This window comes from Electrophorus electricus, chromosome 16 (assembly GCF_041902795.1).
Source record: "Electrophorus electricus isolate QZ-2024a chromosome 16, ASM4190279v1, whole genome shotgun sequence".
Taxonomy (NCBI): Eukaryota; Metazoa; Chordata; class Actinopteri; order Gymnotiformes; family Gymnotidae; genus Electrophorus; species Electrophorus electricus.
Window position 1 is genome coordinate 12,527,856 of NC_137512.1, and position 13,893 is coordinate 12,541,748.

The window sequence follows — 13,893 nt, forward strand, 5'->3', positions numbered from 1 at the left end:
TCTGAGTACAACTTGAGCAATTGAGGGTTAAGGGCCTTGCTCAGGTGCCCAATAGTGGCAACTTGGCAGTGGTGGGGCTTGAACCAGGAACCTTCCGATTACAAGTCAAGCACCTTAACCACTGAGCTAATAGTAAAAATAAACAAAGAGTGAATGTGACCAAACATTTGACTGGTAATTCAGACTTAGCATCACCATTTGCTGGATGAGATGAGAAGTTGGATATGACCAGAGTGTCTAAAATGCTTAAATACGGCTTCCTATGCTTAAGAAGACATTGACCTTATGACTGAGCTGAAATCTCTGTGGTTTCCTAATTTATTTATTTATTATTTAAGTTACTGCAGTTACCATGGTTAAACTAATTCAGTCACTATTAATAGCATTATTGCTTTTCAAGTGAACAGGAATAGGGACAACTACCCACAATTTTGTTGACTTTTCAGGTGACAGAGTATCTATGTTTTTGGCAAAGAGCTCCCTTGATTATAGATCCATTGCAGAAACTTGAGATAACAGTGCAACTGTATCATACAGTGGAACATAACACACTCAAGAGAGAACTATTCACTTGACTCTACCATATTATTATACAGTGGCCTGACTGCAGTATGTCTTTTGACAGCCTAGCTACCTGCTGACAAAACAGTTTCTACAAAACATTTTCTTCAGTCCTATATGGTTAAGAATCAAAGGTTATAAACATCTGTTAAATATCAATCTCTGGCAAAGCAGATTCTTGTCTAGATTGCTTTGTCATTCATCACATAAATTTGAAAATATAATATTGAGTAATGTACACAGACTATGATGAGTATTACGGTTTGTACGTACACTTTTTGTTAGTCAATTTTTCATTAAAAAAGAGCATCATCAGAATAACTGGAAAGTACAATGATTATCCTCATGATATGTTAGTACCTTCAGAAGCATAAAATTTCCATCAAGGACCTTGAAAACTAAGAATTATTGTATAAATGTATATCAATGTATGAATCAAAAGAAATAGATGAGCAACTTGGCAGTTATGTTACAAATAAACTCATGCTCACTGGAAGTCTCACACATTCTGAGAAAACTCTTTTTTTGCTTCCGAGATGGTTTGTACATCATATCGTAAACATACAGGCATAACTCATCTGCACTGTACTTTCCGTGTTGCTCCAATTAGAACTCTGACTCTGAAGATGACGGAGTTATGGCGCTGACTTTAGAGAGGACGTGCCAGTCGCTCTCCTCTGTTTTTCGCTCCCATGTTGGCTTGCTTACATACCTCCTTTTCTACATATTTTCTTGTTGGGTTTTCTGGCACATTCCTTGGATATTCTTTTGACTGTAAAATGAATAAAAGACTACAAAATAACAGAAGGCTCTGGAAGAAACTTGGGAGGAGAACATGCAACAACTTGTCTGAGCCCACTCCCCCTCCCCTTCCCTCAGTCAACAACAAGAACAACAAAATAGTACCTGTTGAGAAAGTAAACTGTGGTCTCCTATATTAATATGGCTGTAAAAATCCCAAAATGGTGGAATTTATTTTCTGCACCCTGGGACACAGGAAGCCTTTTTTCACATGCACTTCTATATAAGACCCGTTACCACCACAAAGAAGGCTGACTGACCTTTTCCCTGTTGCATTGCCTGCACCCTTGCATCAAGGGAATATTGAGCAAGAAATGCATGCTCCTTGGGGTTAAATGCATCAAAAATGTTCCTGTTGTTTAAATTGTGCTGTTTGCATTGTTGTATCTGAGCAAATCCACTCTTTCAGGGCCACAAAACCCATTTCTGTGTATTTTAATTATTTTTCTATGGCACTGAGGGGTCAACCTTTTTTAAAGACTTTAAATAATAGTAACGGGTCTTATATGGCTAGGACTGATGCCACAGGCCTCTCGTGTTCCATAATCTTTCAGCAACCCTAAAAAGATCATTTTCGCACCAAGCAGGCTAATTTCTAATCTTTACTGTGCCAGAACAGTGAAGACAATGAGTAGAGGGAGGTGCACTGGGATCATTAAATCCAATCTTCATTTCAGATTAAAATCTGAGCTCTCATGTTAAGAGATTTTTCTTTTTCATGATTGACTACTTGCTTTGGCTTTTTTAAAACAACACAAAAGAGGAACCCGTAACAGTGGCATGGAAGGGAAGAGCTAATGAGCAGACTTCATGGTAGATCAAGTCAAGATGAGGTATTGAGATGGTGGACACAGACACAGCATGCTCCAGACAACCAGTCATGCTTCAAACACAATATAGAGGGTGAAATAGAAGTAAAAAGATTTTTTTTTTGTTTGCTTTTCCTGTATACCCAACACACTCACCGTCCTCGGTTGGAACATAGATGTTTAGATACAAGCAATCCTCATTTTGATCCTGTATGTATGTGGCAACTATATCCAAGTTAAATGTGAACCAGATAGGCATCATAATTTCTGGCACAGCATTGTGGATGTTTTGCGGACAAACAGGCGCAAAGTGAGTGGCGTTCTTGATCCCGGACCAAGAGGAAGGTGGCTCAGGCGGCAGGAACCGCTTCTCACCCACAGGCGGAGCGGCATACGGCACGCCGAGGTATTGATCCACAGGTCCCAGGATCTCACTGGGCAGTGGAACCCGCACACCCCGTAGCTTCCCGTAATGCGTGTTCACTGTGGGGTAGTAGCTCTGTCCCCTGATCAGCGCCAAACCGCAGCAAAACATCCATATCCACAGAGGGGCCCCCGGTCCACTGCTGCAGCAAGTCCCACACACCGGGACAAGCCTGTTCCTCTGCATTCCTGGCCACATCATCCGTAAGAATGCAAGACACTGGGACACACTCGGGACAGTCTCCCTTCAGCACACGACTCCGTCCTTCAGTCCCTCAACTCTTTATTCTTGTCATTGGCCATGACAGAGGGAGCTGTGAAAAAAGTAAAAAGAAAAAAAGAAAAAAAAGGGGAAAAAAAAAATCGCATATACACTCTATTCCACTCCTGTTCGATTGGGTCCTCATTCACTGTCCAGTCCTCTTGTCAGATCTGTTCTCCTGCACAGGGAAAAAGAGGACAGGAAAATTAATGGTGATTCCCAAACAACCGACTGCTCTGCTCTGGTTTTCACTTTTTTGTTCTTTGCTCACTCAATTTATTGACCAAAGGAGTGCTTCCTGCACCACAATAAACCAGCTGGTATAAATATGACACTAGGCCTAATGCAGCCATCAATTTGTTCAATCAAGATCTGGCCTTCATGAGAATAAGAGGCTCTCTGCAGCTTGCACATGACTTCCATGTTAGCTGAACACAGCTGCAGCAACAGAGAAAATACTCTATGTATTATGAGTACTGCATGTAGGTCTAGATCCAACAAAGATATAGGGGTTTTTCCTTTCTATCAGCTATAGGGAAAGAATAAAAGATTTCAAACAAGGCAGTCCAATCCCCTTCCACCCAACCACAACCACTTCTGAACCTTATAGATGTGCAAAATAACATTTTCTGCCAAGACTCTCTGGGCCCTTCCGGAAAGATCACATTTGCAAGAGCTGCACAGGAGCTGGCCACCAAGCACTGTAAATGCTAATCAGTAGCAGCACGCAGGGAGTCCCCAGTAGAGTGGAGCTCTTCTCCATGCAGCACTGATCAATTTTCAGTTCTTAAACCTCAAGACCCACAGTTCCTTAGCCATCTCTCGCAGGGCTCCAGAGTGTTGACGAGTAAGGAGAACCTGAGCTTCTAGACTGGCTCCTGCACCCAAGAAAGACTTCGCAAATGATTCATAATGTATCAGTACCCAGTTGGAGGCGTGGGAACTACCTTGTAGGAGCAATATTAGCACTCCTTTAGGTACACTTATCACGATGCCACACTTCTTGCTGCTCAAAGACAGTATATTCATCTTCTTGCACGCAAAACACTCTTTATGAGAATACACTTATATCCCCTGAAAAAACAGCCAGGCAGGAAACATCAACCTTGCAGCAGGGTAAGTGAAGGTATTGCCAAGAGAGAGGGCCACAGCCCACTTTTGCATAATAAACATGGGTACGTTCACTCTGTCCATCACTCTCCTGTCATAGAGAATAGTCTCTAAACATATTGCTTTTTTTGTTCAGTGAACTGTGAGATACTTAAATAATTGATTATTTTTTCCTCTTTGGGCAAAACCTATGGTAAATTGGGAATTATTTTAGAGACCTAAATGACCAGGGGTCACTCTGGATAAGTTTCCACGTAATTTAGTATGTAAGACGCTAATATTTGAAATTATGGATAGGATGAGCAACACTGTCAAAGTAAAAAATATTATGTAAAAATAAATAAAAATATTCCGTTATTCTCATTAAATAATAACATTTTCATACATATCAGAAGTCAATGGAATGAAAAACACATTAAAGGCTGTACTTACTACTGGCCCAGCTAATCACTGCAAAATATTACTGGCCATGTTAATGACTTCACAGCTGTGCTGTATTTACTAAGATGAATTATGCAACTGAATTGGAGTATAATCTCCTGTTTCACTAAGTATTAATCTGCAAAAGTGTACCCTTGTCCCAGACATTTTGGGGCCAAAAAACATAGCTGCTATCCCTCAAAATCAGCAGCAGGTTCACATATGTGGTGACACCAGGAGTGATGTCATATGACCAGTAGTGGGGGGGGGGGGGGTTGAGTTGGAGGGTTATTTGGCGGTGGGGCTGAAGTCCTATAGCTCCTCAGCACCTACTGAATGCCCAGCTGGAGAGAGAGTTCTCATTGAGCATGGGGAGTATCGATCGCCTCATCTGCCTGGCCTTGCAGCTGGGTCATAAATACAGAGCAGAGGGACAAAACGGCTCCGGATGGGAAGGGTTATTAGTGGTGAACGGTGGGTTACTTTCCTGTATGTACATGTCATTAGGTCCCCTTTCTCTTTCTATCTCGCCAGCCAGACCCCAGAACCTCCGCTTGTGGAATACGACTGACAGATAGCATGCATAGAATTACGCAAACATGTGACTGTGTAGAGAAGAACTCTGCTTGCTGCAGCAACTCAACATCTCAGATCTGAGCACAGTGCTTAAAAGCTTAGCACCCAGGACCATGGAGACAGGAGAGCTTTAGTGTTCACTGCTGCTGTAACAAAGTTCTCTAGCAATAAAGCTGCTTCCAATGAGAGTTTGTTAAGGCCAACAATAACAGCAGCCTTGAGTGTTCCTTAGTTCTACAGTTATTGTACTGCACTTTATCTCTGTACTCACAGAAAAATAACAAAAGTCTCTAGAGTATAATGTGCAAATTCAGTAACACCTACATACATCATATGAGCTATAATATAGCCATTATATCACAGATCATTCTGAGAATTTTGTATTTCTTATCTCAAAAGAATTATTTTAGGAAGTGGAACTGAACTAGTGGTATATTTGAAGGAAGAACCTTTGCTGGAAACCCTTAATTTTAGTGGGTGGCCCATGAGAGTTTATAAAGCCATCACCTGCCAATTTAATCATTTGTTAAGCACACTCAAACATATTCTAAAGCATTTGTTTTATTTAATTGAAACCTTTTTAAGTAATGATACAATAAAATGATACATCAATGCTCAATGCCAATATTCATTTACCTTTTGCAGAACATGCAACCCATTGCATTCTGTGGGGGTATTCATTTGCCTAAGGACATTTTTAAAAAGTTAAAAAGTAATTATGGATTTTGAAAAAAACTGGGTTGAACATTGCTGTGAGCACTTCAGTAACACCTATTAATCATAACTCTGTTTCCAGCTGGCAGCAAATGGTGCAATGTACAAGGTTTGTTAGAGAACAGGAAATAAAAAAAGAAAGAAAGAAACAAGTGAATGGAAAGCTGGCTGAAGAAGTGTCTACTTCCCAAACTAGTCTATTATTCAAAGCATAGAAACCATTGATGCATTCCATCACTTTCCAGTTATTTTAAATTTCAAAGTTTCACCACAGGCTAAGAGATCAGTAATCAGCAATGACTTCAACACTCAAAAATGCCACTGTGCGCCGTCTGGCCCTGCCTTTGTGAGAGCTGCCAGGCATGACGGACGATATTTACCATATATTGACCATATTTAATCAAAGAGACTGGCATGTTGCACATAGACTACGCATTTGGGAAATGTCAAAATACCTGCCTGTTCCAAATAATCTTGGCATGGGAGATTCAGACTCTGGCCACTGAAAACAGCCGATGCAGTCATTATTGCATCGCTAAGGCTTTGGCTTAATATCAAGGACAAATCATTGCAGGCCCACGGAGCTGTGATCACTGCACCAGCTCAGTTTAAGTGTGGAAGACACAGGCTGGAGGCTATAGGGGCGCTGACTATCGTCACCTTTCTCTAGCATCATCAATACGGGATGTGTTGAAACTTGTGAATCAACAAAACGTGAAGCATCAGCGAAATACAGAACAAATGTTCTTCCTCTTCCTTTATTAAAAGAAAATGTCAGCTAGTTCTATAGCTTAGCAAATTTACAGAATTTGTGAATGGTAAAATGTATAACATTGCAAAATTTAGCATCAGACTTATACATACAGGATCATTTCTTTTTAAAGACAGCATTGATTTTTTCCACATAACAAAATGGTTGCTAGGCTTGTATCCCATAGTTTAATATAGTCTGTTAATAAGTACTGTGAAATAATAATGAACTTATATAAGTTCATTTTTGGTTTCATGTCAAAGCCAAGGGTAGTTTTGTTTGCCAAAATTATTACTTAAAGTGTTCATTTATGCATTTATACATTTTTCATGGTCCTACAAGCCACTGCTCTTTCTCACGGAATTTAACACGTCAGGAATAAATTTGCATAGGTGAAGGTTTAATGTACTACAAAATGGCCAAAATGGTCGTCAATCAAGAAACAAATGTTAGGTGCTGACTAGTTGTGCTTTGGGGAAGGCATGGTGTGGTGGTTGCTGCACTGAGGGAATTTTGGACTGAAAAAAATGTGACTGAACAATGACTTTATATTACATATCATGTTTCATGGAGTATCAATAAATCAAGCTTCATGTGTGCAAGTGAAAAATGAGCATTACAAATATAACCAAAAAATGGCAAAAAAAAAAGTCTAAGCTGCACATAACAGTATTCAGTATGACCAAAATATATACATTCATATATACTATACTTGCTTACTTTTACACACACACACACACACACACACACACACACACACACACACACAAAAAAAAAACAAAAAAACTTTGGATGGATAACTGTATTAGAAATCAATTTCACCAACTAGTCTGCTACTAGCTAGTAGCAGGATTGTGCCCAAATGTGACCCTAGCTACCTAAATCCTCTATTGTAGCAATATTGTAAAATAACATTCATTTAGCCATCAATCTCTTATTTTTGTATTCTTCTTCAATGGAATCAAACTTCTCAGGATCTAAATCTTCATTACTTTCATCACTATTTTCCATAATGGCTGCAGGTTCAGCATCTGTAGACTTGATGCACACCATTCTGGCTAGCTAGATGTCGATTGAACGAGGAAGGAAATGTATCTGATGTGAAAATTCTTCCTGATTTCATGATTATTGGTTAGTTTCACACAATTCATCAAATCACACAGCAAGATGGATAAGACCTGAGTGACACACAAAACACGGTGAGACGCAGATGGCGTTTATGTAACCTCTATACCTAACCTCTCAGAGGCTCTTTACTGTTAGTATCAACAACATTTTAAGGGAAAATCTACAGATGTTTGAACCCTATTTCTATCTTATTGCAAAGATATTAATAAAAACATTGTGAAACATCAAAAAGAAAATGGCACGTGCGTTGACCATTTAAAAAAAAATTACATTAGAATAATACACCTAGCAAGAACACAACAAATGTAGAAACCATTGCAGTAAGAACAGTTCACAAAGTATTTCACAAAGTGTACCAGACATTTATCTTGCATCTGACTTAAAAATGGACTGGGGAGTTTGAGACTGTTCAATTAAAAATTCCATTGTCCTTCATCATATTAATGTGTGTATTGATCCATGGTGGACAGGCTCCTGCTAGACAATCTCGGGGTAGGATATTTAAAGTATTGTAGCTAATCGCTCACAACACCACTGCTCAGGGGACCTTTTCAAAAACCCAAAGGACCCACGCTTCACGATCCTCTTCTATGTACACTGTTCAGTGTTATACATTGCATGCTCATGTAATTAATAGCATTTTAGAAAAACAATCAAACAAAATCAAACAAAAACATGGTCATTCTGCATTGTAGTATTGTTTATGTAGAGCACAGGTAAATCATATGTTGAATATATTGTACAAAATGAAAAGCATAATGTTTTTTGCGGCAATCTGGTTTTTGATACTGTTCCATTTACTGCAGACACTACAATTCATATTTCCTAGAGTGGCTTCATGCAGCATACAGTTAAGGCCTTCATGAAAGGATGGTCTCTTTGATTTGCTCTCAGAAATAGGTTAAAACTATGCATCAATCAGTTCAATTAAATATGCTTCAGTACATCTGAGTTCTATCCAGAGGGTCATTTGTGATGCAGAAATAGGTTTCATAGTCAGTGGGTATAAGAAAACAAAAATCCACTGCCTAGTTTAACAGCTCTCCCAGATTCCTAATTTTAATTAATGAAACCACCATCTCCCACACTTGCTCAATAATAGATGGAAAAACTACTATCTGCTGAATGTGTTATTAGAAGCTCTCTGGGATCTACTATACCCTTGCCCCAAATATTCTTTGGTAAATACACTGAAAGAAGGACATTCATAAGATATTAGACCATAGATTGCCTTACAGCTAATTATGTATATGTTGGAGAGATGCCAAAAAAGCTACATTTCTTAATAAATTCCTCTCATACTCACAACCTGAAAGCTCTGGGAACCAGGAACATGCTTCTCATCTGAAATTTTTCCAATGAAACCGACTAAAGATGTCTGTTGCCATTTTGCGGACACGGGTAGGACTTGTAAGATTGCTCATGTGTTTTGTAGTATGAGGTTGTATATTGCAGTTAATGGCAGCATCAGTTCTTCTTTTCATGCTTCCCTGTCCATTCCCCCTTAATTCTGATTCTGTGCTTTCTGTTTTACCACAGACATTTTTTTGCCTGGATTTATAACAACAATAAAAAATGTACACTTCATGTATATGTACATGTAGTGTATGGTGTATGCATCTAATTTACCATTAAAGGGTAGCTAGGTTTCTAATCTAACGATTATGGTCCTACAGAATATCCCTGGGAACTATGATAATCTCAACCAAAATTTGGTTAAAAACCTACTCATATATCAGATCATTCAATAGTGAAAACAAACAAATTTACATTTATGGAAATACGCTAACACCTTTATCCAAAGTGACAAACAATTATGATGGAATACAATTCAATCAAGAGAGGTTTAAGGGGCTCAACAGTTGTAACTAGGGAGCACCTTAACCACTTAGCTACCACTGCCCACACAAGCAGAAACTCTAAATAATAATTTCCTTCTGTATAATGCCCTGCTTCACAGTCATTAGTATGCAGCCAACAAAGTTATATTCTGCTTTGTTTTGTTTTTGTTTGTTTGTTTTTAAATATATTTTACAATCATTTACTGGTCAGTTTTTACAGTAATTGTTCTCTGATAATAGGTACAAGAAGCAATGCCATGGTGTCCCACAACCTAGATTCTTTGAAAACATGATAGCACTGAGCATAAAATGCCTTTTGTGTTTCACACTCAAGCTAAATTACAAGGAATTTACTGTGCTTTCAACCTAGCAATCTTAGTAGTACAATATAGTAATGCAGATGTCTGATCTTTGGGCTCCATTTCAAACTGAATTGTTTGTTTGGTGTATCTCAAACTCAGTATGGCTTTGTTTGGTCTGGCCACATTATTATTCTGAAATATAAACCTTATTCTGCAGTGGGCAGCTGCCTGGAATCAACGTGAACCCAAATAGTTAATTAATCTCAAGTTCTCTAATTGCCCTTTTAGAAAAGGCTCTTCTAAAAGAGACTTGACTGGTACATGTTTAAATAATTGATGTTGGAAAAAATGACCCAGATGTTAAATGTAAAATTAGAGTGCTATTAATAGCAAGATGTGTCTTGGCATTTGCGGGCAACGTAGCATGACCACATTAAAGATGCTGTCAGAAGTACACAGACACCAGTGCAGTATTAATTCGGCCTACTGTCTGACGTTCAGCAGAAGGAACACAGACTGCCTAATGCAAATGTATCTCATGGCCAAGCAATATGTTTCATGTGCCAGATGTATTTATTTATGGAATGTCTGTAGTTCATTGGGAAAGTGCAACACAAGTTCACTAAACATGTTTAGTTTACAAATTCCTACTGTCATAAGTTCTGCGATGATGCATGGATAATGCAGTGTAATTTACCTGATGCAATTTATGACAGAATCTAATTGGTTCCAAGAGGATCTGCAGAAAAATTGTTTGAGTGACAGTGCATATTCTAGGCATCATTGTACATGCAAAATATGTACTAAAATATACATTCATTATCAGCTTTATTATTTTCTATTATTTAGAAAAGCATACATTGTATCTCTCCTCACTAACTACTGTAGTAAGATCAACTCTCGTGTAAGTCATTTTCCAGTCATATACAGGCAATGCAGTTAGTTGCCATACACCTTTTGTCAGACACCTTTGATCCCATTCATCACTGGTTTCTGACCACAGGGCCACTGTTGGCCAGATATTGTGTGTGGGGGCAGACCAATCTCAACACGACATTAAAATTCACATGGCAGTGCTAGGTCTTGGGTGTTAAGATAGTAAGACTTCAGATACTGCACATGTCAATGTGACTGTTGGGTTGGGAGCAGTCAGCCACTCAAAATGATCAGGCTAAATAATGGCTAACAATATTTCAGGAGATAAAGCGGTATAAAAAAGGGATGACAATGCAATATTAGACACATGAGAAAAAGCTGAGGTCTGTTCTTATGATCTTCATATAGTAAGTTTATCCATTGTGTCATTGAAAGGTGGTTTCTGTTTTTCCTATTTTAGAAAGTAATTTTCTTTGCAATTGTTAAAGATATTAGTGTAGTGTCTTTAGTAGAATAATTTATTGCTGATACTGCCACTTGTTAAAGGAATAGTAGGGGAAAGCACTCCAGTCTTCTCCTGGTCATTGCCAGAACACATCAAATGTGTCACTGCAGTATTAACACACCTGCACCAATACCACCTGCTGTATATACCAAGGACGAGAAATGTGAATTCCTTTGTATCTCCATCACATTCCTATGGTGCATTATTACTCTCAATTGCATTTCCATTGGCCTGCCAAGGCCTCTAGCCATAGTCAAGGCCTAACAAGGACTAACAACACTTACTGGGTTCACAAATATTTACCAGAGATTCATCCCAGGCTTTGGTTCATAGGCACATTCCCTTACTGACCTCTTAAGAAACCATGGCAAAGGGAAGCTGTCTTGGACACCCACTGCGGACAGAGCCTTCCAGTTCCTGAAGACTGCTTTCACCTCAGCTTCTATCCTCTGACAGCTTGACCCGACACTTACTTTTATTGTGGAGTTCGATGCTTCATACGTGGACATGGAGGCCATTCTTTATCAAAGACAATGGATCCCACTCAAGCTGTTCCGTTAGGCACTCTTCCCCAAGAAACTACTGCCAGCCCAAAAATAATTATGATGTGGGGAACCACAAGATTCTAGCTATTAAGCTGGCCTTGGAATAGCATAGGCACTGGCTGGAGGGAGCTGAACACACCTTCTTAGTGCTAGCAGACCACAAAAAAAAAAAAAAAAAATTATCAACAAAGAGACTTAAATCCACAATATGCCAGGTGTGCAATCACTCATGAACTCCCTGATGCACAGACCACCACGCACTTACCCAGATATGCACCAGGCTCACACTCCCATCAACACAATCAAGCCCAACTGAATATTAACCAAATATTCCAAATCTCTTCTTCTTTTCTCTTCCAATCACCTTTCTTCTTCAGCCCTTCTTATCCTGCATTGTTTTTCTTCCTCAATGTAAAGTATAGCTGACTCCATAATGTATACCCAGCATTTTTCCTGCCCACCTGCCTGCATACCAACCTATGTCTTCCTTTTCAGAGGTTCCCCGCTTACCCCTTGGATACCTGCCTGACTCTGCCTGCTAACGCAAACCCTGAACCTGACTGACTACACCTACTGTTTTGTTATAACTGTAGTTTACTACAAACTATGCTTGTTTTAGAGTTAAACCTGCCACAACTGGATCCTCTCATGTCCCACATCTGTGCTATCATTATAGAGCTTTAATATTTGTGAACTGCTTGATTGCTTTTTAAAATACATCTGTATTAAGAGGTGCATCCAAAGGCTCTGCTTGTATTGTATTAAATTTAGGAAGTTATACTGGAAAAGCTGTTGATCTCAGTTAGATTTATATTTTTGTTATTTGAAGATTGCTATAATCCATTTTAAGTTTAATGTATTTTTTTCTTTTGGATTTTGAATTAATTTAATTTAATAATTGGGTCTTATATTGCCGGAATGTTTTTCCTTGTTTCTTTGATTTATTTATTTTGCTAAATATGTTCCAGTCTTTTCAAAGCTGTCTTGTCTCTTTTGAGGGATTAATTATTATATGATTTTCCCTCTTAATACTGCTTTTGTTGTTTTCCATGCTTTTGATATTCCCAGTAGGTCATAAAGGATGTCCACTCTTCCTTAAAATATTTATTAATATTGCTGTTTTCATGTAGAGAGTTATTGAAATGCCATCTAGGCCTCATTATGTGTGTATACTTGTTAGGGTAAAATTATAAAGGGCAAAACTGATTGGTGCATGGTCAGAAATGACTATGTTCATGTGGTGAACTTCTGATTTTGAAATATGGGTGTAACAGTTGTTAGTTTAGAACTGATAAATGCAATGTGTGATGCATGAGAGAAAAATAAACATATTTTCTAGCAGATTAATTTCATCATCTCCATATGTCTCCGAGCCCGAGATCAGTCATGTATTGTTGTAAGATGGAAGTGGTTGTGCCAGGGTTTTCTTTGACATGTTTATCCTGTGTTAAGTTAAAAACATTGCTGAAGTCACCACCTATAATGATATCAGAATTGGTCATTTATAAAGAATAATAAAGAAATTATGATAAAATATTGGATCATCTATATTTTGGCCATAGAGGCTTGCAATGACTATGCCTTCACTGTTAACAGAACCAAGAGGGATAATATGGGTGGCCTTCTAGGTTCATTTCTGAATGATTGAGATTTTACATGAGTAAAGTGTTGATTTTTTTATTTCTTGTGTTCTGTTTCTGAGAGTCTCTTATAAGAAACATATATCAGCTTTTCACTTCTGTAGAAGGTTTAAAATTGTAGCTATTTTTACTAGTGTGTTAATCCCTCTTACATGCCAAAGTTTTTTCCATTTCAAGGATTTATAATGAAATGGTGTTTCTAATAAAGTGACTGGCAAGTGCATACTACAAAATACATTAGACAATTAGAGAGTTCAAAGCCAAATGAATCCTCTTTACCTAGAATTTTTTTTATTTTATTTTGCATTGATGCACAGCAACAATCAAAAAGCAGCACAAGAAAAGTAGGATAACATGGCCATTTACATGCAAATAACTTACAGTTGCAGGGTGGCAAGATTGAAAGAGATTGAAAAGAAATTTGCAGTGTCAATATGTGTTTTGTAACAGGCTTGAATTTTAAATCGGTGCAGAAAATACAGGAGTCTGCTACAGCAGAGAAGTTAGAATACAGAGGAATATTTTACTCCTACATAGAAAAAAAGGAGACTTGAGGAGCAATGCTATAACAACATGGATAGAAGTGAAGAGGCAAAAAAAAAAGTAAAAAGGTAAGAAATGTTATCATG

At 38.3% G+C, this 13,893-nt stretch overlaps 1 protein-coding gene across 2 annotated transcripts in view; it reads right to left on the reverse strand.

Annotated features, from left to right (window-relative positions):
- The window catches only part of nlgn3a (neuroligin 3a), a 107,964-nt gene that overhangs the window by 73,860 nt on the left and 20,211 nt on the right, over positions 1-13,893 (reverse strand). The window contains exons 2-3 of one of the 2 annotated variants that reach the window (XM_027008642.3): positions 2,328-3,034; positions 1,274-1,333 (exon numbers count right to left, since the gene is read on the reverse strand). In XM_027008642.3, coding sequence (XP_026864443.1) covers positions 1,274-1,333; positions 2,328-2,796 — 529 coding nt within the window. In that variant the 5' untranslated portion in view covers positions 2,797-3,034. The remainder of the gene's footprint in view (positions 1-1,273; positions 1,334-2,327; positions 3,035-13,893) is intronic. The other variant, XM_027008643.3, reaches the window with a different exon arrangement.